At 46.7% G+C, this 27,141-nt stretch overlaps 2 protein-coding genes across 3 annotated transcripts in view; one reads left to right on the top strand and one right to left on the bottom strand.

Moving 5' to 3' along the window:
• PLCD1 (phospholipase C delta 1) overlaps nucleotides 1-15,984 on the top strand; it is a 58,257-nt gene extending 42,273 nt beyond the window's left edge. The window contains exons 9-15 of one of the 2 annotated variants that reach the window (XM_065629254.1): nucleotides 6,446-6,613; nucleotides 8,214-8,370; nucleotides 8,702-8,818; nucleotides 9,857-10,035; nucleotides 10,568-10,700; nucleotides 13,943-14,092; nucleotides 14,451-15,984. In XM_065629254.1, coding sequence (XP_065485326.1) covers nucleotides 6,446-6,613; nucleotides 8,214-8,370; nucleotides 8,702-8,818; nucleotides 9,857-10,035; nucleotides 10,568-10,700; nucleotides 13,943-14,092; nucleotides 14,451-14,542 — 996 coding nt within the window. In that variant the 3' untranslated portion in view covers nucleotides 14,543-15,984. The remainder of the gene's footprint in view (nucleotides 1-6,445; nucleotides 6,614-8,213; nucleotides 8,371-8,701; nucleotides 8,819-9,856; nucleotides 10,036-10,567; nucleotides 10,701-13,942; nucleotides 14,093-14,450) is intronic. The other variant, XM_065629255.1, reaches the window with a different exon arrangement.
• A 1,041-nt stretch (nucleotides 15,985-17,025) lies between these two features.
• VILL (villin like) overlaps nucleotides 17,026-27,141 on the bottom strand; it is a 40,322-nt gene continuing 30,206 nt past the window's right edge. The window contains exons 15-20 of the mRNA XM_065629253.1: nucleotides 26,369-26,514; nucleotides 25,420-25,564; nucleotides 24,563-24,751; nucleotides 22,141-22,209; nucleotides 21,024-21,275; nucleotides 17,026-19,757 (exon numbers count right to left, since the gene is read on the bottom strand). Coding sequence (XP_065485325.1) covers nucleotides 19,644-19,757; nucleotides 21,024-21,275; nucleotides 22,141-22,209; nucleotides 24,563-24,751; nucleotides 25,420-25,564; nucleotides 26,369-26,514 — 915 coding nt within the window. The 3' untranslated portion in view covers nucleotides 17,026-19,643. The remainder of the gene's footprint in view (nucleotides 19,758-21,023; nucleotides 21,276-22,140; nucleotides 22,210-24,562; nucleotides 24,752-25,419; nucleotides 25,565-26,368; nucleotides 26,515-27,141) is intronic.

Genomic DNA, 27,141 nt, shown 5'->3' with positions numbered 1-27,141 from the left:
ACAGAGCCAGGTCTCTGCAGGTTGTTACTGAGTTGGAAAAATCAAATTCTTCAGTGTCACCTCCTGGATTGCTATTTATCCCCAGTGCAGGGTCAGGAAAGCTGCAGATGGCTTTTCAAAACACTGCCTTGTGACCAGAGGAATGATATGAAGACAGAAAGGAGAAACACCAGGGAAAGAAATGTGTGATGTGAGTGTAAGGGAATGATCCCAGCTTCCCAAAGATGTTTTTCCCATTCCTGTGCTCTTCTAACCTCCTGCGCTGGTTGCCCAGATGGACACGTGGCCCCAGCTGGAACAAAACATCCCGAATCTACCTTAGTGAATGGATTTGGGCTGATATGGTCCATTGTATCCATTTAGTTTAAAGGGAGAAAAAATGCCAATGTAACACAACTAAAAGATCTTTTTTTCCTCTGCCTTCCTGCTATGTGAACTAAGAGAGTGCGAAGGGCTGAACTGCTGATTTTTTTGGTGGAAAATACATTGGAGGTGAAACATTGAGGAAAAAAGAACAAAACCAAAAAACCAAACCAAACAAAAAAGAAAAAGAAAAAGAAAAACAAACCAACCAAACAAAACAAAGCAGGAACTTCTTGGATTTTCCACTTCCTTGTGAAGCTGGCGTGGGGAAACCCGGGATGACGTACTATTTTTTGTGTTAGGAAAAGGGTGGGATCTGTCACTGGGAAGAGAGCTGAAAGGCAGTAAATGAAAACAGGCGAAGAATTGCTGCAGATTGTGTTAGCAGGGCAGTCAGTAATTAAAAGAAGATCAACACAGTTTGGATTCACGCTAACGATTCATACCACAGCCCAGGGCAAGCATCTGATTTATTAAGCTCTATCCAGGAACAGTGTTGGACTACACAGAGCATCTAAATATCTCCCTCAAGCTGCTGTTTTTAGGTCCCAATAGTAAATTAAAGGCCTATAGAATGAAAGGCCAAAAGCCACACAAAAGCTCCAGGCAGTGCCAGGGTTGTAGGGAAAAGCTGCTCCAATCTCTGCTGCTGGGTGCTTGTTGCCCCATCCCTGATCTGCCAGGGCTCCTTCTTCATCTCCCTGCATCCCAGATAGAAATGCTGCAAAAACCCAGCGCTGGAACAAGACTAAACCAGCTGCCAACAGTGCATGTAACTCTTTGGTGCATCAAACATATCTGACACCCCTTCAGCTCTTTGTTACTGGGCTCGCTTGTTCACAATGACAGTGGCTTTTGGTTTAACAGACCTGTCTTGGTAGGTGTCCCTTAAGACCATGAGCCCCCCAGTAGGGACCCCTACTGCAGTGGCCTCTGCCATCCCACACCTCCACTGTCCCACCAGCTGTCCCATCAGTCCCAGCCATTGTCGTGTCCAGTCCCCCTATTTGACATAATCTTGAGCCATGCGGCTCAGGAACCACTTCCAGAATAGTGGTGGCAGGGCTCAGCACAACTCATCCAAGTAGCAGGGTGGCTGATGTGCTCTGCCCTGTGCTCATGGCAAGGCAGTGAACGCCTCTAGATTTGTCTCAGCTAAGTCCAGACTAGGTTCAGTCATGGATTTCTAAGTCAGCAGTGGACCTTGGGAGCCATCTGCCCAGGAGGGTTTCCTTTGCATAGAATCATAGAACTGTTTTTGTTGGAAAAGACCTTTAAGATCATCTAGTCCAACTGTTAGCCTAACACTGCCAAGTCCACCTCTAAACTGTGTCCCTAAGAAGCTCATCTACGTGTCTTTTAAACACCTCCAGGGATGGTGCCTCAACCACTTCCATCATACACTCAGTTTGAAAGCATCTTCAAGTTCCTCTGCCTTATGCCTAACTCCACGTTTGTGCCTTTCTCCAAGGTTAGCCCAGTGTGTGTCAGCCTTGTCTGCAGTGCATCTTCCTAGCTGAAGTTCTTGAGCTCAGTTTCCCTCAGTCTCTCAAAACCTCCTTTGATAATGTGTTTTTTCCCCATTTCTGGAGACCCTCTTCATCCTCTGGTGCCACTCATTGTTAAGCCCTGCAACACTTCAGTTTACAATCAGGCGGAAAGTCACACACAGATGGAGATGTGATATCAATTAGTTTATCTGGCCTGCACATTTCCTTGTGAATGTGAACATGTTAATCCTCACAGCTTCTCAGAAACCTGGGCAGATGGGTATCTTCATCCAGAGAGCAGGATGTAAGGTGGTTGTATATCTGTGTGGGTGAGCACTTCACTTTGGGCTCCTTTTGAGAAGTAGTTAATACAAACAAGGGAGCTGGATGTGTGCTCCACCTCGTCGTGTTTGTCTAAATAGACAAGAAAAATCACACCCCGGGAGTGTTTAGTTCTCTCTGTTGACTCTAAAGGAGGTGTTGAAGGCATGGAAAGTTTGATGAGGTGGATCACTTTACAAATCTTCCACTGAGGCGAAAACTGGAAGTCAGACTTTGTCACAGCTTTCAGGTTCCTGACAGAAGCAAGAAACTTTCAGGTAGGATAAACATGTGTATGCAGATCTTTTAAAATCCTCTGCTCTTTACAGCTTTACTCCTGATAAAATCAACAGTGCTCTTGGTTGCCACGTCCCAATTCACGGACTCCCAAAGGAAGCAAATCCATATGTCAGAACCATTCCATTGGCAGAGCTGAGCTTGTTCAACATGCAGCAGAAAAGGTGGGAGAGCAGGGGAGCTCCATTTGTGGAGAACTAAGGCAATTCAATTTACAGGGCATATGAGGAAGGGAAAGAGTTACATCTATTCCAGTCCACTTTATATTCTCAGTAGAGTCCAGTGTCCTTGTAGCCTTTCGCATTTTCTTAGGTTGTATTCAACCTAGGGCTTGTCGCAGGCGGTTGGAATAGCTTTATGGTCTACTTGGAGAATTGTTATTGAATATTTCAGCTAATTCTTCTTCCTAAGCAAGGGATCTGCTCAACAGAGCTGAACTGATGGACTGAGTGTCTTTTGCCACAGGCTAAAAATACTTAATATCACGTGAAGTGGACCCAAGAGAAATGGAACAAGTGCATGCGTGTGTTTGTGTCTGTGTGTCTCACCTTATTTAAAACCTTGCTAGAGAAGATAAGCACTCAAATTTATGACTTGGCTTCCTAATACCCGTATACTATATGGTTTAGTGCTAGAGTTAGGTTATGGTTGGACTCTATGATCTTGATGGTCCATTCCAACCGGCATGATTCTATGATTCTATATTAAATGAAGGAAGACAATGTTTGCGATTGGCAGCTTCTGCAGGGTGGATTCAGTGCAATGCTACTATAGAATGGCACTTTCTGCAGAAAATGGAGTTGGAAATGCTCTGGTTTGAGGTGAATCTCGCCCCTCGTTGTGGACCAATAAGCTAATGCATCTCCTCTGAAATCAGGTGGCGCATGGACTGCTCTTTCTTGTAGGCATGGTGGATGTCACCTGCACAAGGGGATGCTAAACCTCTGCAACAGGACTCCAGATGGGAGCCAACCTCTTAGATTTCAAGGCCAAAGGAGACCACTGTAATTGTCCTGTGGAGTGTCCCATATGACACAGTCTGGGCTGACCAGTGCCCCTATGCCTATGGGGAACATCTGCAGCAAATTCAAGGTTTCCCAGAGTAATTGCAGTCTAGACGGGATAAAAGCAGCAGTGAAGACCCACTGGTAGCAGTGGTATGGGCTGTGGTGAGCAGAGGAGGTGGAGCCTGCATTGCTTTGCCTTTGCTGCTGATGTTCTTTAGCCATCTAGGATGGGTCTGTGCCAGAAATTATACCTCCCACTTGCTGGACAAGCTGTCCTGAACTGGGCAAGCTTAAAAAGGGCTAGTAGCCCTACTGGTAATTAGGAATTAAGCAACCTGCCCCAAATACCTTATCCCTATTTCTCTGCTGTTGAGCTATGAGCTGAGGTGGTAAGGTTTCTTCTGGGACGTTAGAAAGCAGAGGCAGAAAAGAATATATTATATAGCAGGATGCTTTCTGCAGCCTGTGAAGGACAAGAGAGACTTGTCTTCTCCCCTCTCCGTGTCCTCAGTGCAATCCCTCCAGGCTTGTCCAGCTAAAGTGTTGACAGAGCTGGATTTCACCTTCTACCAGTGGGTGTTGTGGAAGGACAGGGAAGAGCTGGATGTGGAGGGAGGGAGGGAGGGAGGGTGGTTAGAGACGTGCGAGTAGCAGACTGAAGTGAGGCTCTGAAGATGAGCTGACACATCTCACAACCATGGATGTGAAGAAGCAGGTCACAGCTCTGCCTGGAAGAAGGCTGAGGGGTGGGAGGAATAGGATGGTCTGGGCATGGGGAGGGAGACACCACTACACTCCAACTGCTCCTTTGAGTCTTTTATTCCCAGTGACTGGTACCTTCCTCCCAGCAGCCTTTGTGCAGCTTTTGAGTGACAGGGAAAGTGCCCCAGTGTAAACAGATAATTTGTGGTAGCTGAAGAAATATGCTCTTGGCTGCTGCCTCGAGTGCCAGTGTCTGATTTCAGCTGAAAACAAGCTTCATCCACAACTTAGCTGGGCTCTGTAAAGACGTGATGCAATTTACTTGCAGCCACAAAGAGGGAATAGTGTTCTTTGAAAATGCCTGTGTTGCTTTATACAATATCCTTGATTTTCCACTGTCCTGTAATTTGAGAACATTGCTTTTGCTGTTGTGGAAAGGACAAATACAGGGTATCACTGAGAAAGAGGGGGGACATGCTATGCAGACTGAGGAGTTGTACTGGGTAACTCTGAGATTGCATTTTTCTGGAATAACTAGCACTCTCTAAAGTCAGGAGCACCAAATGCACCCACGTGGCAGCAAATCTCACACTGACCTCACCGAAAGCTGCAGGATCTAGGGGTGTCTCCTGGGCTGAATTAACTGATTTTGAGGCATAACCTGCTCACCTGCAGGTTGCACCCAGGCAGTCACGCTTCTCAGAACTGCTCCTTGCTGCCAACATCGCTGCTGCCTGGTTTGGGTCCAGCCTTCCTCCCACAGTCAGGTCTTGCACAAGAGATACATCACTAGTATGGTGGACTGCGAGCAACCACGTGCTGTTGTTGTGTTCCTTCACCTGAGGGTTTTATGTGGGCTTCGAAAGAAGCTGGAGGTTGATTTGGCACATGAAATGTCTCCTTGGATTAGCTCTGCAGCCAACTGTGTTAACACTGGCACGTCCTGGGTTGTATCAGAAATAGCGTGGCCAGCAGGACCAGGGCAGTGACCGTCCCCTGTACCGGTCACTAGTGAGGCCGCACCTCGAATTCTGGGGTCAGTTTTGGGCCCCTCATGACAAGAAAGCCCTTGAGGTGCTGGAGCGAGTTGAGAGAAGGGAACGGAGCTGGGGAAGGGGCTGGAGCACAAGTGTGATGGGAGCGGCTGAGGGAGCTGGGGGTTCAGCTGGAGAACAGGAGCTGAGGGGAGACCTTCTGATCTCTGAACTGCCTGAAAGGAGCTTGGAGCACGGAGGGGGTTGGTCTCTTTTCCTGAGTAGCAAGTGACAGGACAAGCAGAAATGACCTCAAGTTGTGCCAGGAGAGGTTCAGATTGGATATTAGGAAACATTTCTTCACAGAAAGGGTTGTCAGGCATTGGAACAGGCTGCCCAGGGCAGTGGTGGAGTCACCATCCCTGGAGGGGTTTAAAAGGCGTGTAGACGAGGTTCTTAGGGACATGGTTTAGTGTCAGTGTTGGGTTAATGGTTGGACTTGATGATCTTAAGGATCTCTTCCAACCAAAATGATTCTACGATTCTGTGCAGCTGGTTATTAGTGTGGTACCGTGGTAGCAGCCACAGCAGGAGCTCTTTTCGGAAGAGGAGATGTCTTTGGGAAGGATCTGAGAACTCTTCCTTATGCTATCAGCACCTTACAGTTTCACCTGCAAGATCCCTTAATATTAAAATCTCATGTCTGCTACGCATTAAGCACCTGTCCAGAAATTAATGGACCTCTCTCCCCATTAAAATGTCTAGTGGAGAAAATGGCCACACTGCCTCCGTCCCTCCATGGATCTCATACCATTTCCAAGCTGTGTGTGTGTTTATAACCATAAATTGCAGAGAATAGGGTAGATTAAATTAAAGGCCCACACAGAAGGGCAGAAACAGTGCTGTGTATAGCTCCCATGAGCCATGACCCTCAGGCTTGGCCTTGGTTGCTGAACCACATTCAATTTTGAAAAAAAATAGTATATTTGTGTTGCCTCTAGCAGCACAACAGTTTAAATTGTCTAGTTGAGAGGATGGACAGCTCTGTATCAGAGGGAAGGCCATGGGCTATCTGGGGTTTTCAAACTCATGGCTTGTAGCCTCAGAGGCAGATAAAGGCCTCAGTGGAAAAACGGATTTAGTTTTGCTTGTACCTATGGATAACAATTGATGCAACTCCAAAAGGCCCTGGCCCTGGTTGCAGCTGAGGAGCTGTTATATCCTTGCTCCTTCAGGGCAGGCCAGAATATTTTCTAATCACCGTCTATTTTGTCCACTTTTGCTTGTGCAGCAACTGAAAGGGAAGATCCTTGTGAAAGGCAAGAAGTTGAGCAGGCAGGAGGACCCCACTGGAACAAATGGGAACAACAACCTGGAGGCTGAGGATGTCTCTGATGAAGATGAAGCTGCTGAAATGGAAGATGAATCTGTAAAGACTGAGATACAACAGAAGGGGAAGGTAAGTAAAAGCAGCAACTGAGTCCGGAAAAGGGGCAGTCCTGGAGAAGCAGAAAAACTATAAACTAGATCGTTGCCTATTTCAGAAGGCTTCAAAGTTCTGCACTGGGAAATCCTGTCTTGTTAGCCTATCCCATGACTCGTGCTGGCAAACCACTTTCTAGGTGGGCTTTGTACCAAGCCAAAAAAAGAAAAAGCAATTGAAATATTCTTTCAGTATGTTGCCAGCTAAGACAGTTTCCAGTGTGTTTTCAGCTGTGGATAGGGAAGGGTGAATTGTTGAAATCACTGGAGCTAAGGATCCTGGTCACAGAGATCTTGCAGAGCCAAGCATGAAGGTTGTTTTCTTTCCTTAAAACAAGGCTGGAGGAGCCTGCAGCTGGGACAGGCCATGTGGTATTTATGGAAGCAATGGAAGGGCACATGCTCAATCCATCTCTGTCTGATTTCCAGACATATATTTGTCATGTGACCATCATGAATTTGTTTCTTACCAGAGGCTGGTGCTTTTCTGGTCATGTTTTGGGACACACCTGCAGCCTCATTGGTCATGTTTTTTTGACCCAGAGGAGGCAGGGAAGGATTTGCTGATTTGCTCACTCTTTGAGCATCCTATTTATTTCTCTGAGGTGTAGTCAATAATACATATAATTTTGAAGTCTGTCGTTTTCTTTCCTTGCCTCTGATGGGAGCTGGTGGCTTTCACTTCACCCTCACACTAACGAATGTGGCTGTGGAGTAGGAGGCATCTACATTATGAGAACTTCCTAGCTCAAGAGAAAAAAGCTCAAGGTCTGTGGAGGCCAAAGGATCATTTCCTTCCCCTTATTTTCCATTTTGCATGCTTGGCACCAGAACAGTGTGGAAAACTCATTGCTAAGACTCAGTTGTAAAGTTTAGCAACTGGAGGAAGCCACTGATGTTGAAATACAAGTGATCATGCAGAAGGCAGCAGAAAGGGTATCCCACCAGCAAAGAGAGTCCATCTGGAGAGCATCATGCAACAAGGATGCTGGGACACCAAAGCATCTATTGTGTGAAATCCTCTCTTAGCTCACCAACACAGGCGGTTTGGGTTGTTCCTGTGTTTGTAGCCGTAGTCACTTGTGAGCTGTGACAGCAGAGCTGAAATACTCATTCACATAATAACATGCAAATAAATGCAGATGGAGGGATGGGCAAGATGAAGTGAAATATTCTTGGTAGTAACACTTGGGAGGTCAGGACTTTGAGCAACCTGATCTAGTTGAAGATGACCCTGCTCATTGCAGGGGGCTTGGGCTAGATGAATTTTGAATGTCTCTTCCAACCCAAAATGTTCTATGATTCTATGATATCATTGGATGGGCCTGAAAGGGCAGTGATGCTCTGAGAGGAGGGATTAGCACTCTGCATGCAGGGCAAGGGACATGGCAAGGGCAGCCTGTCCCTTTTCCACCTTCTCTCTGCACAGAGGTGCCACTGAGTGTTGATAGTTTGCATTATTTTCATCTGAAGATGGTGGAGAATAGAAGCCTCAGGGGTCCTAGACAAAACATGACAATTACTTTTGAGTATGACTGCAGAAACTCCCCACAAACCTCTTCCTCTCTTGCTTTTAGAGTGACACCTTGAAGCTGGCCAAGGAGCTGTCAGACACAGTTGTCTACTGCAAGAGCATCCATTTCAATGGCTTTGAGGACCCCAGCCATCCTCGGCCTTTCTACGAGATGTCATCGTTCACAGAGAGCAAAGCTCTGAAACTGGCCCAGGAGGCTGGTAAGTATGTTATGCCCTGGCAAAAGGCCACACTCTGTCCCAGTCCCCCATAAAGGGACAGCTAGTGGGGGTTGAGCATGAGGAAGAGGCATCCTGAAAGATATGGGTTTTGATTGTTTGGCCATGCATGTCACTGAGAAACAATGGGAATAACAATATCATAGAGGCTGGTACCAAGAAGGGCATTTTATATGGGTAGTTCACATTCAGCCAGACTTGCTAGACAGAGGAACAGTATATACAGCAACATCAAGAAAAGGTAGATCAGCCCCCATCACTGATGAAAGCGCCATTTTCTTCTTTTTCTTTTTTTTTTTTTTTTTTTCTGCAGGAACCAGTTTTATTCATCACAACATCAGGCACCTGAGCCGGATCTACCCTGCAGGCTGGAGGACAGATTCTTCCAACTACAACCCCATCGACTTATGGAACGTCGGCTGCCAGATCGGTGGGTGCAACTGGGATGTTGGAGAGGGTCAGTCTGGCTGGGTCGCCCATGACTAGGCTGTGGAGAGGCTTCAGTTGAGGTAGATGTGTGATCTCAAGACAGGTGCAGGCAAAGAGGCTCAGTGGTCACTGGGAGAGATCAGCTCTTCAGGTTACGCTCAATGACTTTGCATAGACTATTTTCTGGCCCACCTCAAAACCATCAGGAGAGCCTTTCCTGGCATCTCTGCACGTTCCTGCAATTTCACTGGAAGCAGAGTTATCACCATTTAACAGAGGAAGAGAGAGCCAGGAGTTACAGTCACTTACTGAAAAGCGTGCTGAACCTCTCTGGCAGAGATGGAAATCAAACTCAGACCTCTTGAGCCCTAGAGTAAGGCCATGACCACAACAGCCAAGCCATGACCTGAGCTGTTCCTTGTAGTCAAAGCACCACATCATACCTGCTTCCAGGGTGTTGAGACCCTGATGGTATATTGATAACCAGAGATTTGATGAAAACAAGTGTCCCAGAGCCTGTTAATTGAATTACGTTGTAGCTTTCATCCAGGAAACCCAGTGCAGTGATAAGTGGGCAAGCTGCTGATGGCATCTTGGCTCTGTTGGTGATGCTGCATGTCGGAGATGTCCCAGTTGTGGACAAGAGGTTTTCCAATGAGGATGTGTAGCTCAGAAGCAATCTCAGAAGGATTTGCTGGCTTCCATGCAGGAGATAACTCCTTCAGCATAGAAACAAATAGGTTTATCTAAAAGGCACAGTTGCCTGGCCAGGTGACAGAAATTCAATGCAGGACACTTTTTGACTCTGTGGCAGACAGGAGGACAACCGAGTTGGCTGTAGTGGCTCCTCCCGTCTCTAACACCTCCGAATGCAAGAAATCCTCAGCGGTAGCAGATTGTGAGGGTCACAGTTTATTACTGTTCTTCAAAGCGTTAGTGCTTGTGTCCAATAAATGCAATTTCATGTGAACATAATTAGTATAAAAAGACTCCCATTGATGTATCTGAAAGTGACTGAATTTATTTATTTATGTTGCAGTTGCCCTAAATTTCCAGACAGCAGGCACAGAAATGGATGTCTACCAGGGTCGGTTCCAGGACAATGGGTTTTCTGGGTATGTCTTAAAGCCGGAATTCCTCCGGGATGAGCAAACCAAATTCAATCCAAAATCCATCACAGAAGGAACATGGGGGACAAAGAAGAAGCTTCTACTTAAAGTAAGAATAGACATTGGAAAAATGTCTCAGTAGCACCCACCTTCAGGGGGGAGGCATGTAGGTTGTACCTTCTCCTGGTCCCGCCTGGGCAATGTTGTCCTAACCCTACTTATTTTCCACCACTGGGGTCTTTGCTTCAGTCCTGCATGGGCTCTCATCCTCCAGGGACTTACATGTTTAATGTTTGGCCATAGGAGAGGTTGATGACAATATTCACCGTCATTAGAGAAACACGGAGGCAGACATGCAGTCAACAGTCACCACTGTTGTTTCCAAGTATCATCAAATCATTGTGGGGACAGTTAGAAAAGTTGCCTGTCCCCTGCCAGCTGGCTGGGCTTGAGCAATGTTCATTAGGTGCTTTGGCTCATGACCGCTTCCCCCTGAAGGATGTCACAACGCTGGTTCTGAAAGACCAGCACCAGCTTGTCACAGCAGGTTCTATGCTCCTGGAGATGGAGAAGGATGTTTACCAGGGAGCCTCCCTCACCTCCTAATGATGTCCTGACCTCTTCCTCTGTTTCCTCCACAGATCATCTCTGGTCAGCAGCTGCCCAAGGTGAACAAAAGCAAAAACTCCATCGTTGATCCTAAGGTAACGATAGAGATCCACGGTGTCCAACAGGATAACAACAAGAAGCAGACCAAAGTCATTGAAAACAATGGTAAGGGGATTTCTTCCATGCTTTGCTCCCCTGGGGCAGTAACCCTGTGGCTTCACATAGCAGAGTTTTCCTTGCCCAGACTGCTGCCCTTCAACCAGACCTGCCCAGGTGCTCCCAAGCCTGCCCATATTATGCAGATACATGAGATGTTCTTGGCCTACTTCAGTGCAGGGGCTCTGGTTATAGACTGGTGGTGGCATGAGCTAGCCCCACAGATAGATGTCCCAATGGACAATTACTTTCAGGGGTTCTTTCGTGTCTTCTTGGAGAAAGAAATTCCCTGCAAAGCATCATCAGCCATAAGAGTTTCTTTGAGGCTGGCTGCCAAATCTGCAAAGCCTAAAGCTTTGGAGGTGCTCTTTTCCTCCATGCAGTTGGACTTGATCTGAGATCCCACCAAGATCTTCTAAGAGAAGGCGTCTTGTGGGGCTGATTTTATCTCAGAAGTGTCACAAACTCACAAAAGATTGAGGCTGCAAGAGACTTTGGAGGTGTCTGTTCCAGTCCCTGCCCAAAGCAGGGCCAACCTCAAAATTAACTCAAGTTACTCAGGATATTACCCAGATAAATTATAAATATCTCAAAAGATATTCAGATTCCCCAGGCTACCTGGGCTCTCTCGAGTGTTCCAGTCTCTTACTGAGCTCATGATAAAATAAGATATCCCTATTCTTAACCAGAAATCCCCCTGTTGCAGGTTGTGTCCATTATACATCATGGTTTTGTAGTGCACCTGTAAGAAGAACCTGGCTGCATATTCTCTGTAAGGAGGTAGTGGAGGATGGCAATAGTAATGCCCTTAGCCTTCTCTAGGTTGAATAACTCCACCTCTCAGCCTCTTCTCATGTGAAACATAGTCTGTACAAAAGGAGAATATCTTCTGTAGCTCGGAGCCTCCTCACGATTGGACAAGAGGAAATGGCCTCAAGTTGCACCAGGGAAGGTTCAAATGGGATATTAGTAAACATTTCTTCATAGAAAGGGTTGTCAGGCTTTGGAACAGGCTGCCCAGAGAAGTGGTGAAGTCACCATCCCTGGAGGGGTTTAAAAGACATATAGATGAGGTTCTTAGGGACATGGTTTAGTACCAGTGTTGGGTTAATGGTTGGAAATGATCTTGAGGGTCTTTTCCAACCAAAATGATTTTATGATTCTGTGATCTGCTTGTCCTCTTGGCCGAAGTGGCACTGATGCTAAATTAACACACAATGTGACAGGTGAGGGGTGAAAGCCATAAGCCCCCATCTCCAAAAAGGTGGGCTCAAGCCTTACCCAGCACTGACCTCAGAGATCTCGCAGACATTTCACCTGCCCGTGCGCCATTTCTCATCAAACATGACTGCGACTTTCCACCATACAGTGAAGGCCTGAACACTGTGGCCTTCAGAGATCCTAGAGGGCAAGTTCAGCCCTCTCTCCTGTGGTTGTAATGAGGCAGTAGGAGTCTAAAAAATCAACCGTCATCCTCCTGCTGACAAACGCACATGTATAATATGTGTGTACAAACACACACACCCCCCCACTCTGATTTTTCTGTGTGGAGTAAGAGCCAAGTAGTAGAAAGCCAGTGCATTTTTCCCTCCCTGCTAATGTTTCCTTTTTCCTCTTTCCTGTTTGAGTAAATCTGGCCTGGCTCCTAAAGCTCACGGCCCTTTCTGTCACGTAGAATGATTTTTACAATGCCTCGAGTGAAAGCTGTGTAGGGAAGGTTTCAGACCTGCCAGGCCTGTTCCTCAGGGCTCCTCAGCACACCCAGCCCTTGACTGGATGGAGGGACACTGGGGGGATGCTGGAGGGAATGTTGCCCAATAGAAAGTGAATCAAACCATGAAAACATCAGTGCTGGAAAGGGGCAGCTGCAGACAGGGGTTTACATTTCGTGGGCTGAGGTTTCAGATATGTGGCCATGCTTCAGCAGCTCACCCAGTTTGATGTTGGTGGGACTGAAGCAGGAGATATGGGCACAGATCAGGTCCCGGGGTGCAGCCGTGGAGCTCGAGAGGCTGTGCGAACCTGCCGGCTCATCAGCTCTGAGCATCTCACTATGGCTCTGAGATGGTTTGAAAATCCCCCTCCAGATAATGCTACAGTGAAACCTACCGTCCTAGGGCTGGTGGGTTTCCCTCAGATTTCATTATTACTTCTCCCATGGGATCAACATCACTGTGGGGTTTTTTTTCTGCAAGGCCGAAGCAGGGTCAGGAGCAGATGTGCCTTACTTGAACAGTTCAGTTAATTTAAACCTATGAAAATTGAAATAATGTGCACCAACCCAACACAGATGTTTCATGATGGCATTATCCACAGGCCTATCTCAGCACCTTCAGGGCCAGCTGACAGATCTCTGCCTCCTGCCGAATCGTCCACAAACCCTCCATGACCAGAAGGCTTAAGCTGAACTTGTTCTGTCCTTGGGCACAGGCTGGGCCGATGGCAGCAGGTTTCAAACAGGATGTTCTCTCCTCCTGTTTGTTTCTGGGGAGTGGTTATTGAAACTGCAGAGGGCACCCGCCATGACCTGGAGAGAGAGCACTGAGTTTGCTCTGCATCTCTCATCTGATGTGACAGTCACAGTTTAGTTTGCTTTGTAAGTTCGGATCACAAGATCCTTATCCATAATAGAAGTGAGGTTAGTCCGGCTTTCTCAGAGACTGCCCAGGGAGACATAAAACATGTTTTCCACAGACTTGGTGATGTTTTTTGTAATCAGACACTCCTCATTAACATTTCTCGCAGACAGGGAAACTGAGGCACAGAGTAGTGATGGATGGGTGTGCCTCGAGCACTCAGTGAGGCTGGAGGCCCCAGAAGGCTGTCACAACACAAAGGCACAGCTCTTCTCTCTGCTTCCCCTTGATTTAGGGCTGTAAAAATTTGCAGCAGGTCCAACGGCAACCAAAGAGCCTGTGGAGCAGAACAGTTGACCTCCTTCTTACTCCTCATTGTCTTCTGGGAGTGTGGTGCTGAGGCCTGCAGTGAGCAGCCTAAGCTGAAGGGCTTATTAACACCAGGTAGCAAACCAGTGTCAAAGCTGGGAACAATGGTTTTGGCACCTCCTGAGGCCTTGGGTCTGGGTCAGATTAGGTTGTCAGTCAGTCAAAGTCTCCATCCATTCGCAAACATCTCGCACCTCTGCCCTTATCTGCCAACATTTCTGACCTCCATCCTTGCTTGCGAGCATCTCTCCCTTCCTTCCTTGTTGGTGAGCAGCTCTGACCTCCATCTTTGTCTATGTTGCCCAGGCTTTAACCCAAAATGGGATGAAGAGTTTACATTTGACATAGAGATCCCTGCACTTGCCCTGGTTCGGTTTGTGGTGGAAGACTTTGACATGTCTACCAAGAACGACTTCATCGGGCAGTACACCCTTCCCTTCACTAGTCTGAAGCAAGGTAAGGCCCTATGACTTGTTCCTCACAACCACTGAGCCCTCTGGGAAGCTCCAGTGTCCTAGATGAGAGGTCCAGACCCATCACACTTCGGGTCAGAACAGGTCCAAGATGAGCAAGATGATAAATGGTTTGTTGGGCAGCTGCTAACAAGGGGAAGGGATGCCCTTGTCACCAGTGGCCTTGGGCACGATACATTACCAATGCTCAAAGTCATCATCTCAGACCTACCTGTTCTGTGGGGTACTGGGAGCAAAATGCTCAGAGGCAAGGAAATGTTTTTGCAGGGTCTTGGCAAATGTTAACAAATATTTTTCCACCTGGACTAAAGGCCACTTTCCATCTGTGTCTCTGCTTCCAGGTTACCGTCACATCCATCTTCTGACCAAGAATGGAGACCCGTACTCCTCCTCCACCCTCTTTGTGTATATCAACATCCAGGACTGCGATTAGCCGCTCAGCTCTTTCAGAGCACAGTGGAGCTCGTTACAGACCTTGAAGGAATTCAGCGTGCGAAGTCTGCCAACATCAGGGTCCCATCAAATCCCCAGTGCCTTATCTGGAGCAGCATACGGTGCCCCATGGGACCCCTGATAACCATTGACCTTCTCCCTCTGCATGCTGGAAACATCCTAATGCTGCTGTTGAGATTAACCCTTTTGTACCTGTTTGACCAATCCAGCTGTGTTTTTAGTTCACTTCACTTAGTGTGATTTTTTTAATTCTGCTTTTGGCAAGAGGATAGGGACTCATTTTTAGCAAAGTACAGCTCTTGGGTTGGGTTGGGTTGGGTCAGACATCTGGACAGAAAACCCAACATCTGTGCAAGAAAAAAAATCCACCCCCCCACTGAAATCAGTGGCCAGGTGCCAGGTGACTTCTTGCAACTTCAGATGTCAAACGTCTTTCACCATATGAAGTCTTAAATGGGGACACAATTCTCCTCTTATCTGTTACAGATTAAAAGAGAAAGCTGCACTACAAAGGCCCATGTTATATAACTCGTCTTCCTTTTTGTATTATAATAAAAAATACACGAACACTACTCTGCCTGTGTGCCTGGCTCTCAGCCAGGTCGCTTTGCATTCAAAGCCTGGCGCTCTCATCCTGTGAAAGAGAAAGAAGCTGCCGAACGGCAGATTTCCCTCTAACCCAAAGTGAGACCCACTCAAAGGAACCTCAGAGAACGTCTTTTGCCCCTGACAGCGGAAATACACTCAACTGACAGTAGGGCTTTTTTTTTTAATGCAGTAAAACTTCCTTTGTTTGTGTTTTTATAAAAAAAAAAACAACCTGTAATTTTTTAACACAGAGGAAATGGCAGTAGAAACCGTTGTAAATGTTAGCCTGGTCCCAGTTGCACTGTAAAGGTAGCCCAGTACAGAGTGGTTTGAACAGCAACACAGTATTTATGGCAAAAGGTGTTTTTTCTTCAAGTACAACTACAGAGTTAAGGAAATATTGTTGAAATAAAATAATATATATTTCGAAGTGCCAGCTATGTTACTAACAATATGTTAGACTGTTAAAAGTAAAAAAAAAATTTGGAAAAGTCCAGTTACTTGTCACTATTTGCCTCTTTGTCTTACTTGAATGCGACACACATGAAGTTGGAGATAAACCTGCTTAATTTCTTATAGATATCGTTCTTTCCGTGGTTTTTCGTGCCTGGCAGTGGAGAGGATGGGCTGCTACTCGAAGAGGTTAATGTCCTTTTAAACAAATTCCATTCCACTCACTCCCTCACCTATTTTTGAGTCCAAAATAGCCTGGATTTAGTGATCCTTGGGCCATGGCAAAACTGGGTGTTATTTAGTCCTACCTGGAGTTTGTTATGCTGCAGTAATCATTGCTGGACACATCACTGATTTTCCCTCTTCACTGCAATATTGTGTGATGTTGCAAACTATCACCAGATTAAATGTGAATTACATCCACAACTCAAAGGCTCGTATCAGATTAATAACCAGCGTTTGCAAGAGTGCAAGAGTGGCAGAGGCCACTGAGGCAGAACAGGGTGTCCTGCAGTGACACGGGCTCTCAGCTCACCGCTGGGATGGGGCAGGTTGTATCAGGAGACACATCTGAGGGCCAAGGCTGGAGCATCCTTGACTCCAGCTCAGGGACAACCTGAGCTCAGTCCCTGCTCCGAGGATGCTCTGAGCATTTTGTTTTAAGGAGCCACGGGATAAAAAACATGAATGAAGGATAGCCAGGGCTGCCTTGTACCACACAGGGAGCTTGTACCACGTAGCCTGAGCACAGACATGACCAGAGCCATCCCTGCCCCCTCTTCTGTGGTGGCACCAGCTCTTGGTGAACCTGCCTTAGCAGGTGGTTTGGACTAGATGATCTCCAGAGGTCCCTTCCAACCCCAACCATTCTGTGATTCTTTTGGGGTGAGTCGGATCAGCTCACTGAGTTGGCTGAGAGCAAATTATTTGTGGGTTTGCTGTTGCAGGATTAGATTTCAGTTGGATTATTGATCTAAACCAGCCCTCACTTGCCTGCTGTGGTCAGCACTTGAGAAGTGAAGGACAGGGAGCAGGAAGAGATGTGGGGACAGAGGGACCACACTATCCAGGGTCAGGGTGGGCTTAGATGGACTACAAAAGAATCCAGGGTTTCTTCTGCCTGTTTTGCACTGAAATAAAGGCAGGCAAGATCCATGGGAAGAGAGAACATCCCTCATCAGATAGGTACAGTTGGGTGAAAACTACTGGAGCCAGGTGGGAAAGAATCTGAGATGGAGATGGCATGGACCAGAGCACGATTGACAACGCTGCAAGGTCTCCTCTCTCCCCAAAGGAAGGGACATGGTCCATGTCATTACCAATGGAACCCATCTCTGAGCAGATTAGGAAGTGCTGGAGCCCCAGTCTAGGGAAGACCTCTTGTGAAAAGAGCAGCAGAAGCAGGACATGGCCCACCAGACACTGCAACAAAAGCAGTAAGCGGCATGAAAGGTAGGATGTGGGTGAGAAGCTTTCATTTAGAAATCACAGGCAATGAGTCAGACCAACTCTCCCCATGAGAAGAGAAGAGCAGCAGCAGTTTCCAACAGGCCCAAATATCAGGAGGATTTGTTATCTGTACAACCCCATGCTGGTTTCCGTGTCCTGGCAGGAGCACTCCGTTCACATGAGCCGATAAGCATCGCGGCAGCAGGAATGAAAACAACTTGTAGGGAACCATCCTTGTCTCCCTAATCCGACTGTATTTCCACCCCTCTCCACTTGATTGCACAATGCTCGTTAGACCTGCAGTCACGGCTGATAGGTGGAATCACTGTGTTTTATTGAACAGCACATGCAATTCGTTAATTTGGGAGCTGGCAGGAGCATGCCGCAGCGGGGCGATCCAAATATTATTGCTTCCAGCAGTGGTAATAGAGGCTGAAACAGGGATAATGTGCACTGATTATATCCAGCGTGAACACAACAGGAGCAATCATGCAGGTAATCAGGCTGATTTGTGTCTCTGCTGGACTCTTACCTTATTCTGCACGAAGAGGGTGTCAGTGGGTTCTGGGTTGGACCCTCAAGCAGAAGTGGGACGAAGTAGTGGCAGGAGCATGGAGGCAATGATGGGGTTGGGGCTTATTTGAAGTAACTACCAACTCTTAAACAAAAAGATCTGTCCAGAAGACCCCACTGCCTGGAGGTCCCTGCCTCCAGCCCAGACAGATGGTGAAACTTCACCACTACTGCATGGTCCTTGGTGTTGTATGAGGGCTTTTCACTCCTCAACCATCAGCTGCCTGCAGCTCCTCAGCTCCATCCCCACATCCCTGCAGCAGAGGTGGGCAGTCAGGCCACCTGCTCAATGGCCAAGTACCCACCATGTGCAACCGGGGGGCTTCAGGAGCAGGGTATGTGGGAACAGGGAGACAAATGGTCCTGGCTATGTGGTGTTTGGGAAGAGACCCTATTGCGGCCTTTCTGTACCTAAAAGGGGCCTGTAAGAAAGATGGAGACGGACTTTCTAACAGGGCCTGTTGTGATAAGATAAAGGGTGATGGTTTTAAACTAAAAGAGGGGAGATTCAGGACAGACACGAGTAAGAAACTTTTTACACTGAGGGTGGTAAACCACTGGCCCAGGTTGGCCAGAGAGGTGGTGGATGCCCCATCCCTGGAGACATCCCAGGCCAGGCTGGACGAGGCTCTGAGCAACCTGAGCTGGTGCAGATGTCCCTGCTCACGGCAGGGGTGGCACTGGATGGGCTTTGGAGGTCCCTTCCAACCCAAACTGTTCTATGATTCTTTGATTCTATGATTCTATGATTCTCAGTTTGTTCTTTTCAAAAAAATCCCAAATCCCATGAAAGACAAAGTGTTTGAAGGATCTGTGGCCCTGCAGAACTTTTCTATGCTCCCACCCTACCCCACAGGCTGATCAAGGACACTTACAGTGCTGCTGCTGGCTGTGTATTTGAAATCACTGATAGGGCTGGAAATAGAGTAAAGCTGCAAAACCACATCTTCTGAGTTTTTAAACATATGTGTTTCTCCTTTTGTTTACAGTTGTATCCCTTAATCACTGATAACTCACATTTCCCCCTGCCCTCCCCAATCAGACTGAGCTCGCAATGGAATGGGCACTCTCAGCCCAATGGACATCACAGGGATGGAGCCCTGACAAAAACCCTCAGTGGGACACACTCTGCCTCAGGTCGTACCCAAAACCCTCCTGGTCTGCAGGCAGGTGGACTCATACAATCACCGGCATCCAGTTGTGCATGTGGGCCTGGGTGAGATTGGTGATGCTGTCTGAACGAGAGAAAAATAGTCAGAGTCTTGTCTGGCAGTCAAAATCAACAGCTGTGTCTAGCCCTAAATCTCATCATCCTCTTGAAATAGATCAGCTGATAAATATACTCTAAATATATTTTTTTTCCAATTGTTTTCCATTTGTTTTACCTGCACTGGGGTGTGCACGTCAGTCTACAACTGATTCTTGCTGTTCTTTGGCGAGTAGTTTTTCTGCAAGGTGAGAAGGGGCAGAACTGGCTGGTGTCACTCTGTGGGCTGCCCCATCACCCATCTGGCTGCTCCATCACCTTTTTTCCTGACCTCAGGGCTCCCCCTCTCTCCTCTTAGGGCTTCCACCTCCTCTCCCCAACCAGAATTTACACAGCAGCTGCAAGTGGCCTTTGTCTTGCATAATTTTAAACTTCTACAAATAAAGGAAGATCATGACCTTGTGCACATGGAAATTTGCAAAAGGGAGAGGAAGGAGAGGCTACAATATGGTTGTGTGACACACGCTTGTCTTCATGGCTACCAGCAATAAAGGGTTGAAGAGGCAAAAAAACCTGCAAAGTCATTCCTGCAGAAGGGATTTTCGTGCCTCCTTAGGTTCAGGGTTTTCAGGGAGAAAGAAGCCATCCCCTGAACAGTGACTGCTGGAATAACTGTGATGGAGCTTGGCCTGATTGAGATGTTGGGTTGGGTTCATTGAGCTGTTCTGTAGTTCTGTGGAACTTTCCTGTAGCTCCTAAGAGAGCGAGGGTTGGTCCCAGAGTCACCAGATGCCAGATGGACCCTGCGGTCTCAGAAGAGTCCACATTGCTTCTTCTCATTCTGCTGCTTCCATTTGGGCATCTGGTAGAACTCATCCTTGGACTTCCCAAAGATATCGTGAAAATCGGCATCAGAGAGATAGCACTGCATTGGGAGGAGAAAGCAAGGAAAGGTCAGCTTTGGCTTTTGCAGAGGCTGGGACACCTCTGTTGGCTGTGTCCCTTCCTCATGGTGCCACTGACTCCAACAGCTCCTGTCCTGCTGCCTCTCCACGTGGTGGGAAGTGGAACGTCCCAACAACTGCTCATCATCCCCCTTCCCAAAGCACCAGGGGAATAAAAGCCCACCAGCCCAAAGAGATGCCCTGGTTTTGAGGGGTTGGCATGCTCTTGCTGGAATTTGGCCCCTGCTAATCAGACTGAGGCCAGAACAATCAATAGTGTGTTGGAGAAGTTCTGCTGGCCAAAGTTGTGGGTGGTTTCTTAGATAGTGATTCACAGTGAAAGGATCTACCCCCAAAATATTCCACTGGAAATCTTCACTCCCATTGCTGGAAAGGAAGAAACTTTTGTAGATAGCAGGCTTATTGGTGATACTGAGAAAGACCTTGTAGAGGTTTAGTTTTCCCCAGCATTTTGGGTAGAAGAAAACACTCATGTACCACCCAGCTGAAATACAACCACGAGCATTGCCACAGGGCCAAGCTGTGGATCCACTCTCCAGCTGTGGGTGTTGGCCTTTGCCAGGAGATCTGCTGGGGTAAGACATTGGTGAAACTTGAGTTGTAGAGAGTAGAGGGAATCAGCCCTCTGTGTCCCTCCCATCGGCTTGCTTGGACTCAGCTACAGACATTGCCAAAATCTTTGGGCTGATCAGAAACCTGAGATGTGGCATTTCTCCCTGTCCCTGGGTAAGACTTGCGGAAACCCAAGCTTTCTGATTAAAAAAAAAAAAAGAAAAAAAAAAAAAGAGATTCCTTCTGGAAGGAGTTTTAAATGAAAACAAACACCCACAGCCCAGGCAAAATGCAGCTCCTGGCTTCATTCTCAGCTGTGTCACCTCATCTTGCAGGAGCTGTACTTTTGATTTTCTGTCCCTCCAAAGACAGAAGTAGGGTGGCAGAATTAAACAACTCTAGCAGAAGAAAATATTTTGAAAATTAACTATTTAAAACTCATTTTTCTCCCCCCCGCCTCCCCCCCCGCAAAAAGAAAATAAATACATCAAGTAGAGTAAAACTACCACAATTTCCTCCCATATGAAGCTCCTGGTTTTTGATGAGATCTATGTGTCCAGCTAGTATCTCCTTGAGCCTGAAGCAGGACTTAACAGTCAAAAGTACTATTGCACTTAACCAAAGAGTAAGTTGCAGGTTAAGCTACAAAGGCATCAAAACAGAAATGCTGTCACCTCTTTTTTAGTGGGATCCACGCCTTCTGGAAGTTCATCCACCGTCTTGTTCATCAGCACCTCTCGGGAGTAAATTCCTTCACCGTTGGGCACCAAGGAAGCGCTGTTGCTGTTTTTGCTGCTGTTGCTGTAGCTGTTGCTGACATTGTGGTTGAAGTGTGATTTATACTCAGGGGAAGCACTTGTCGTACTTGAACCAGACAAGTTGGTCACGCTGAGGGTTCTTTTGTTCAGACTGATGTTGTTAAGGTCCTGCCAAAGGGATGAAAACACATCAAGAAGCTCTGGCAAAGCAAGTTTGGAGTTATCCTAGAATCTTTCTCTCTGTTGGGGTTGGGGTGACTCTTTCTGGCACAGGTTATCTGTTGGTCTTTTGCTTCAAAGCGGCAAGGAGAAAGTCTGAACTAAAACATTAGTGTAGCACCTCCACCAATGTTGCATCTTGATGTTAGGATTGCTAAAAGCACAGCACTGATGAAATAACTGAAGATACTTACAGCAGCCTCATTCTTCTCAAGATAACAGCAGGGAAAGGTACATGTGGGAGGACAGAATGTATGATTAGATATCTACCATGTCTAAAATTTCTAAATTGTCTGCAAATCCCTCCCTGATACACCATCTCTCCTCGTTCAAATCCCCTGCCACTTCTTTCCAGCCTTCCTCCTGCCCCTGTCCAGGGCAGAACGGATCTTGTGTGACAATCACGTTTGGGACTGTTGGGACCTTGTTTCCTCTGTGCTTTGTAGGATCTCCCATTGGGCTATGCCCTTCTTGACCAGGGGCTCCACCACTGCAAACTACTCTTACAACACTTCATTGCACAACTCTTGTAGCTACACACGCTTTTATTTGCACGTGTAGTTTAGAAAGCAGGTGGCCAAACTCCTGCTCACAGGTCTCTGCACAGGACTGGAAAAGGCCCAGGAGATCTGCGTGTATTTATGGGTTATTAATCACTTCTCCCTCTGCTTTCCGCAGAGGAGCACAGCTCTGGTCCTGAGGTCCCCGTGCCTGCTCTGATCCTTGTGCCCTCTCCTTCGTGCCAACTGCCTGGGGGACACGACGATGTTTAAACCCAGGTGTTTCGCACCCATATGGTGGACAAGTCACTCACCACTTTGATCTCGGATATAGCCGACACGTCTCCTAAGCTGTTCTTCATCTCCTCGTAGGACTTGCCATCCTAAAGGTAAAGAGAGTTGTAAGAAGTGCGGGCTGCCTTTAATTAGCACATGGTCCTCTTCTCTAAGGGGGTCAGGAGATCATACGAATTTTAAAACCCAGTGATGCCCACTGAGGTGGCAGTTGGGGCCTCCTTCAATCCCCAGCTCCTGAAACCAGGACATTGTGCCAGAATCTGAGCTCTCACTTGAAAACAAAGAAACAAATGCACTTTAGCCTTTGCAGTTGTACAATAACAGGTGAAAACAGGAAATTAAAAGACTTCAGAAAGCAGAAGGCAAATGAAGATAAATCATATTTACTGCTGGATTTAAATCTTCTAACTTTTAAACAAATCTTGTAATGCATGAAAATTCAGGATAAAATAATATTCCCTTTTTTTTCCTTCCCTGATTCATTTAGCTAAAGCAACAGATTTTTCAAAGCCTCAGTCCCTGACTTCTTGTAATTTGGTGCCATGTATTACCAGCTACCTTGTATTTCCTAAAAAAGAAATATACTAGATATATTGGCAAAGCTCATGACTATGTTTTCCTAAGTAGCCAGGAGATGTCAGTTCTTAACAGAATCATCCAACAAAGTTCCCCAACAAGAGCAAACAATGTAAACACATGGACTGCAAAGCAATCAGATTTAGACCCAAAACTGAGCAATGAACGCACACACCAGATGTTTCCAGGATGTCAACATTTTTGATTGCTTGTCTGTAGTTGCTGAAGTTGCCTACAGGGGATATTTTTAGTGGCACATACTTTATGAGCTATATCCTTGTTTTTCAGTAGGAAAAACAAACAAAAAAAATCAAACCAAACCAACCAACCAACCAACCATCCAAAACAAATAAAAAACCCCCAACAAAACAAAATAAAACAAACAAAAAAAACCCCACAACACCAAAAAAAAAAAAAAACCCAAAACCAAACCCCAAGTTTTGACCTTAATTCTAAGCATCAACGTTGTTTTAAGGGTCTGGGTGTTGCCATCTTATCTATTCAATCCAGCTGTCAACACAGGCTCTCTACCGCCACCCCAGTTGCAAAGAAAGATGCTGCAAGCCCACCTACAGGAAATAAAATCTCTCTGCCTGAGTTTTCCTTCAGTGTGAAATCCCCTGGGGACTCTCACACCATTGACCTGGCTGTCCCACTTCTAGGCTCAATCATGATACTTCACTCGCAGCTCTTTGGGCAACGAGCAGACGGGATTGCTTGTGAACTGGCTGAACACTGATGTTCGTAGAAAAAAAAAAGCAGGAGACAGAAGGGACAATTAGTGGCAGCAACCAGGGAGGGTTCTGGGAACACACCACTTGGATGCTGAGATTTTCCCAACATCATCTTCTGCCTTTTTTGTTCCTAAACCCTACACACCAGTGCCATCGGGTGGCAGGAATTTAGGTGCACAGCCTGGCAGCATTGCTTGCTGTTTGTTACGAACAGACATCCTGGCTCTATTAACCACAAAAACCCCTCCAGGATCAGCCTTTATTCCCGATATATTCTGTGCTGCTTGCATGGTCTGCATGGAAGTACGTGCATCGCTCCTTCCTCCGTCCAACCATGCTGTGCACAACCAGGGCTGGAGACGGGGTCCCGACTGTGCACAGTCAGGTGTTATGGCCACATGAGCTAATGTCTGCTCTATGTTACCCTCCTGAAATGATTTGAAGCCCATGTATTTGAAAGAGGAGATAAAGGACTTCTTTCATTCCCAGGCATCTCTCTCCTGGGGCAGGCTTCCATTTCTATATAGTGAAGAGCTGGTATTCATAAATCAGCTTTTGAGAAGGCTTGTATGTAAGGACCAAGGGTGACCTTGCTCAGGGGCTCCTGGGCTCTGATGGGCAGTCTGCAAACCTGAACATGAGACCTGTCTGCTCACATCTTTCTTTTCACTAGAGTTTACCGTTAAAGCTGGGTCATAAATTTTACTCTGTGACTGCATTTTGAAAAACGAGCACTTTTTTTCCCATTTTTTTTTATGATATGGGGTGCTTCTGTTTTCACTCTGAACTTGATTTTACTACTAGCAGCCCCAACATATTTTTGGCCGAAATCACAAACCTGATTTGGAACCTAATATATATATACATATATATATTTAATAAAAATATGAATATTGTGAATTCAAGCACATTTATTTATATTTGCAAAAGCCTTAGTTTTGTCAAACAGGTACTTTTTGCTGGCAAAGGAGTAGAAGCTGCTCAGGTACCACCAGGAAGCCGTGAAGCTCAGGACATGTCATAGGAAGGTTTCATTCTATGCACCACAGGGGATAAGTTCACTGACAATCACACTCTTTAAACACTGCTGAGCATGTGTCCACACCACTGGGCTTTTCCAGCAACTTACACTCCATTTGTAGGGGTCCCAAGCGTTGAACCATCCTGTGAAGTTGAGGGGTTCATAGCCCTGCTTCACCAGAATTATTGGCGTTGCCAAGTCTCTCCCTGCTGGATGGGTCTTGAGATACTCCTTAGCTGAGGCAATGGCCTCGTTCTTCTCGTATGTGTTGGAGGCTTTGCCAATCCAAAGGAAAATCTGCAAGGAGAGAAGGTGTTGAAGATCATTGAGTAGTTAGGACCTGTGCAGACATGGCTGTTTGTTCACTGCTGCCAGCTGAAGCAGAGATAAAATGGGAAATGTTTCCCAATAGTCCCCTGGGAATTTGGTCCCAGATTTACTCCCAGACGAGAAGGATTTTGCTTCTGAGACAAAGCATAAATATTCCAGAAAACAGCTCTCATATGCTTGACGGTAGCTAAATCCAGTCCTTGCATGGCCAAAAACTCCAATGGCCTCAGAAAGCAAAGCCCTCAGAGTCAATTTCCAATATTCTAATGCAAGTTGTCACCACTGGTGCTGGGAAATGAGGGGGAGGGTTTCTGGGTGCCACCCCCTTGTCTGAGCTGGCAAACACTGGAGCAGGTCCAGGTCTTCTTGCCTCAGAGCAAGGCATGGACCAGGTGTCTCCATCTCCCCTTTTCTGCAACAGGGCTTGCAATAGCACCTCACTCACATGTTTTCCATCTGGATGAGAAGGACTGGACATACACCTGCTTGTCTGACCAAGCACCATGAAGGGTTTGGAGATGGGACAGAAGGCATATTGCCCTCAGTTTCACGTTAAAAGATGGATTCAAGCCAATTGAGCCATAACCTGTTTGAAAATATGTCTGGGGGGCAGAGGAGGAGGCATCTGTGCTGACCTCTTCCCATGTGTCTAGCAGCATGACATCATCTTCATCCAAGTCTTCCTGGCAGAAGCCCACCACTTCTGTCATGATGAATCGGCCCGTCTGGTTGGAGCACTCGAAGAGGCGAGGCTGGTAGTGTGCGACCTGCTCTTGAAACCTTCCTCATGCATGGCAGGGAAAGAAAAAAAGAGGAGAGATGGAAACTTTTCCCTCATGGTTCCCAGCAGGGCCCTGCTACTACTCATCATGACCTTGATGGAAGAGGTGGGAACATGGCAGTGCTCATCTGAGGGCCTGAAAGTCAGTAATGTCAGGCCTCGGGGCTGATTCTCAGACCATTTTAACAATTTTTAAAGGTAACTTTTACTCCACCCAAAGATGGCAAAAGCGAAACCCTTGTCTCATTGCGGAGGTGAGCCTCATGTCAGGTGAAACTCACATCAGATCACTTGGTTGCAAAGGAACCCATCACCTGCCCAGAGGGATGGAGAAATCCTGGTTGTTCAAAAGCAGATTTAGTTTCATGACTCTTCTGCGTCTGCCTGTAAAGCTAATAATGGCTGGAAATGGAGCATGTGGTTCATGTAGCCCTTATTATTATTATTATTATTGTTATTGTTATTGTTGTTGTTGTTGTTATTATTATTATTATTATTATTAAATTTTTTATCATTTTATTTGGAAAGATTTGGGATGTATTTACTGTAAGGAAAGGAGAGTATAGCACAATCTTGTCTGCAGGGTTTGCATCTGGAGCTCCTACTTCACAGCAGGCCTGACCCAAAACCTAGGAAAGAGACAGCTCAGTGTGGTTTCTGACCAAGTTTTGGTGATATTCTGACCTTGTGCTCCCTTTAGTGAGGACACAATATCAAAGTGCTTACCCACCTTCCCGGAAAGTTTTGATCCCTTGACTAACGTCAGTTGGCCAAGCCCAGAGGAACAAGGAGGTCACTATTACCTTTTTTCGCTGGCATAAGGTGCTTTGCCTCCCAAGGCTTCCCAGAACTCTGCTGGCTCTTGTCCTTCTGAAATGGTGTGCTTGTCCCGTCTGGAAACGATGTCAGCCACCATTTTTGCCATCTCCCTCTCATCTCCGCTGCATCCCTGTGTTCAGGACAAAGGATTGGAGTTAGGGACAGACTGGAAAAACTTACTTGTGGGGAAAAGCTGGCTTAGTCCTACCCTCCTCAGGAGAGTTTTAGACCTGCTTGAATGCTTTTGAGGGTCTCATCTGAGCTTGTCACTCAGAATCCATTTATAGTCCTTGAAGGGACATTCAGTGCAGACAATGGCACCTAGAGCAAAACTCATATAATCATAGAATGGTTTGGGTTGGAAGGGACCTTTAAAGATCATCTAGTCCAACCTCCCTGCCATAGGCAGGGCTCTCTTTCAGTAGTGGGCAGGGACATCTTTCACTAGATCAGCTTGCTCAAAACCCCATCCAACTTGATCTCAAGCACCGAAAATGCTGGGACATCCGCAACTTCTCTGGGCAAACCTTCTGTTTCAGTTTGATCTGCCACCTCATCTTGAAACACATGACTAACTCAGGATAAATGAATATGCTCTAATCCTGACTAATTTCTTACAGCTGGAGAACCTGGGGTGCTTTTTTCAGCTGAAAGCTGTAGGAACACCTCAAAATGAGGTGAGATGAACCCCAAGATGGGTTACTTCGGTAGAGAGAGGGCTGTGTTACTGCTGATCCTCCACAGATGGAGCCTTTTT

The sequence above is a fragment of the Caloenas nicobarica genome, chromosome 2 (assembly GCF_036013445.1).
Source record: "Caloenas nicobarica isolate bCalNic1 chromosome 2, bCalNic1.hap1, whole genome shotgun sequence".
In the NCBI taxonomy this organism is placed as follows: domain Eukaryota; kingdom Metazoa; phylum Chordata; class Aves; order Columbiformes; family Columbidae; genus Caloenas; species Caloenas nicobarica.
This window is presented reverse-complemented; position numbering and strand designations above follow the sequence as displayed.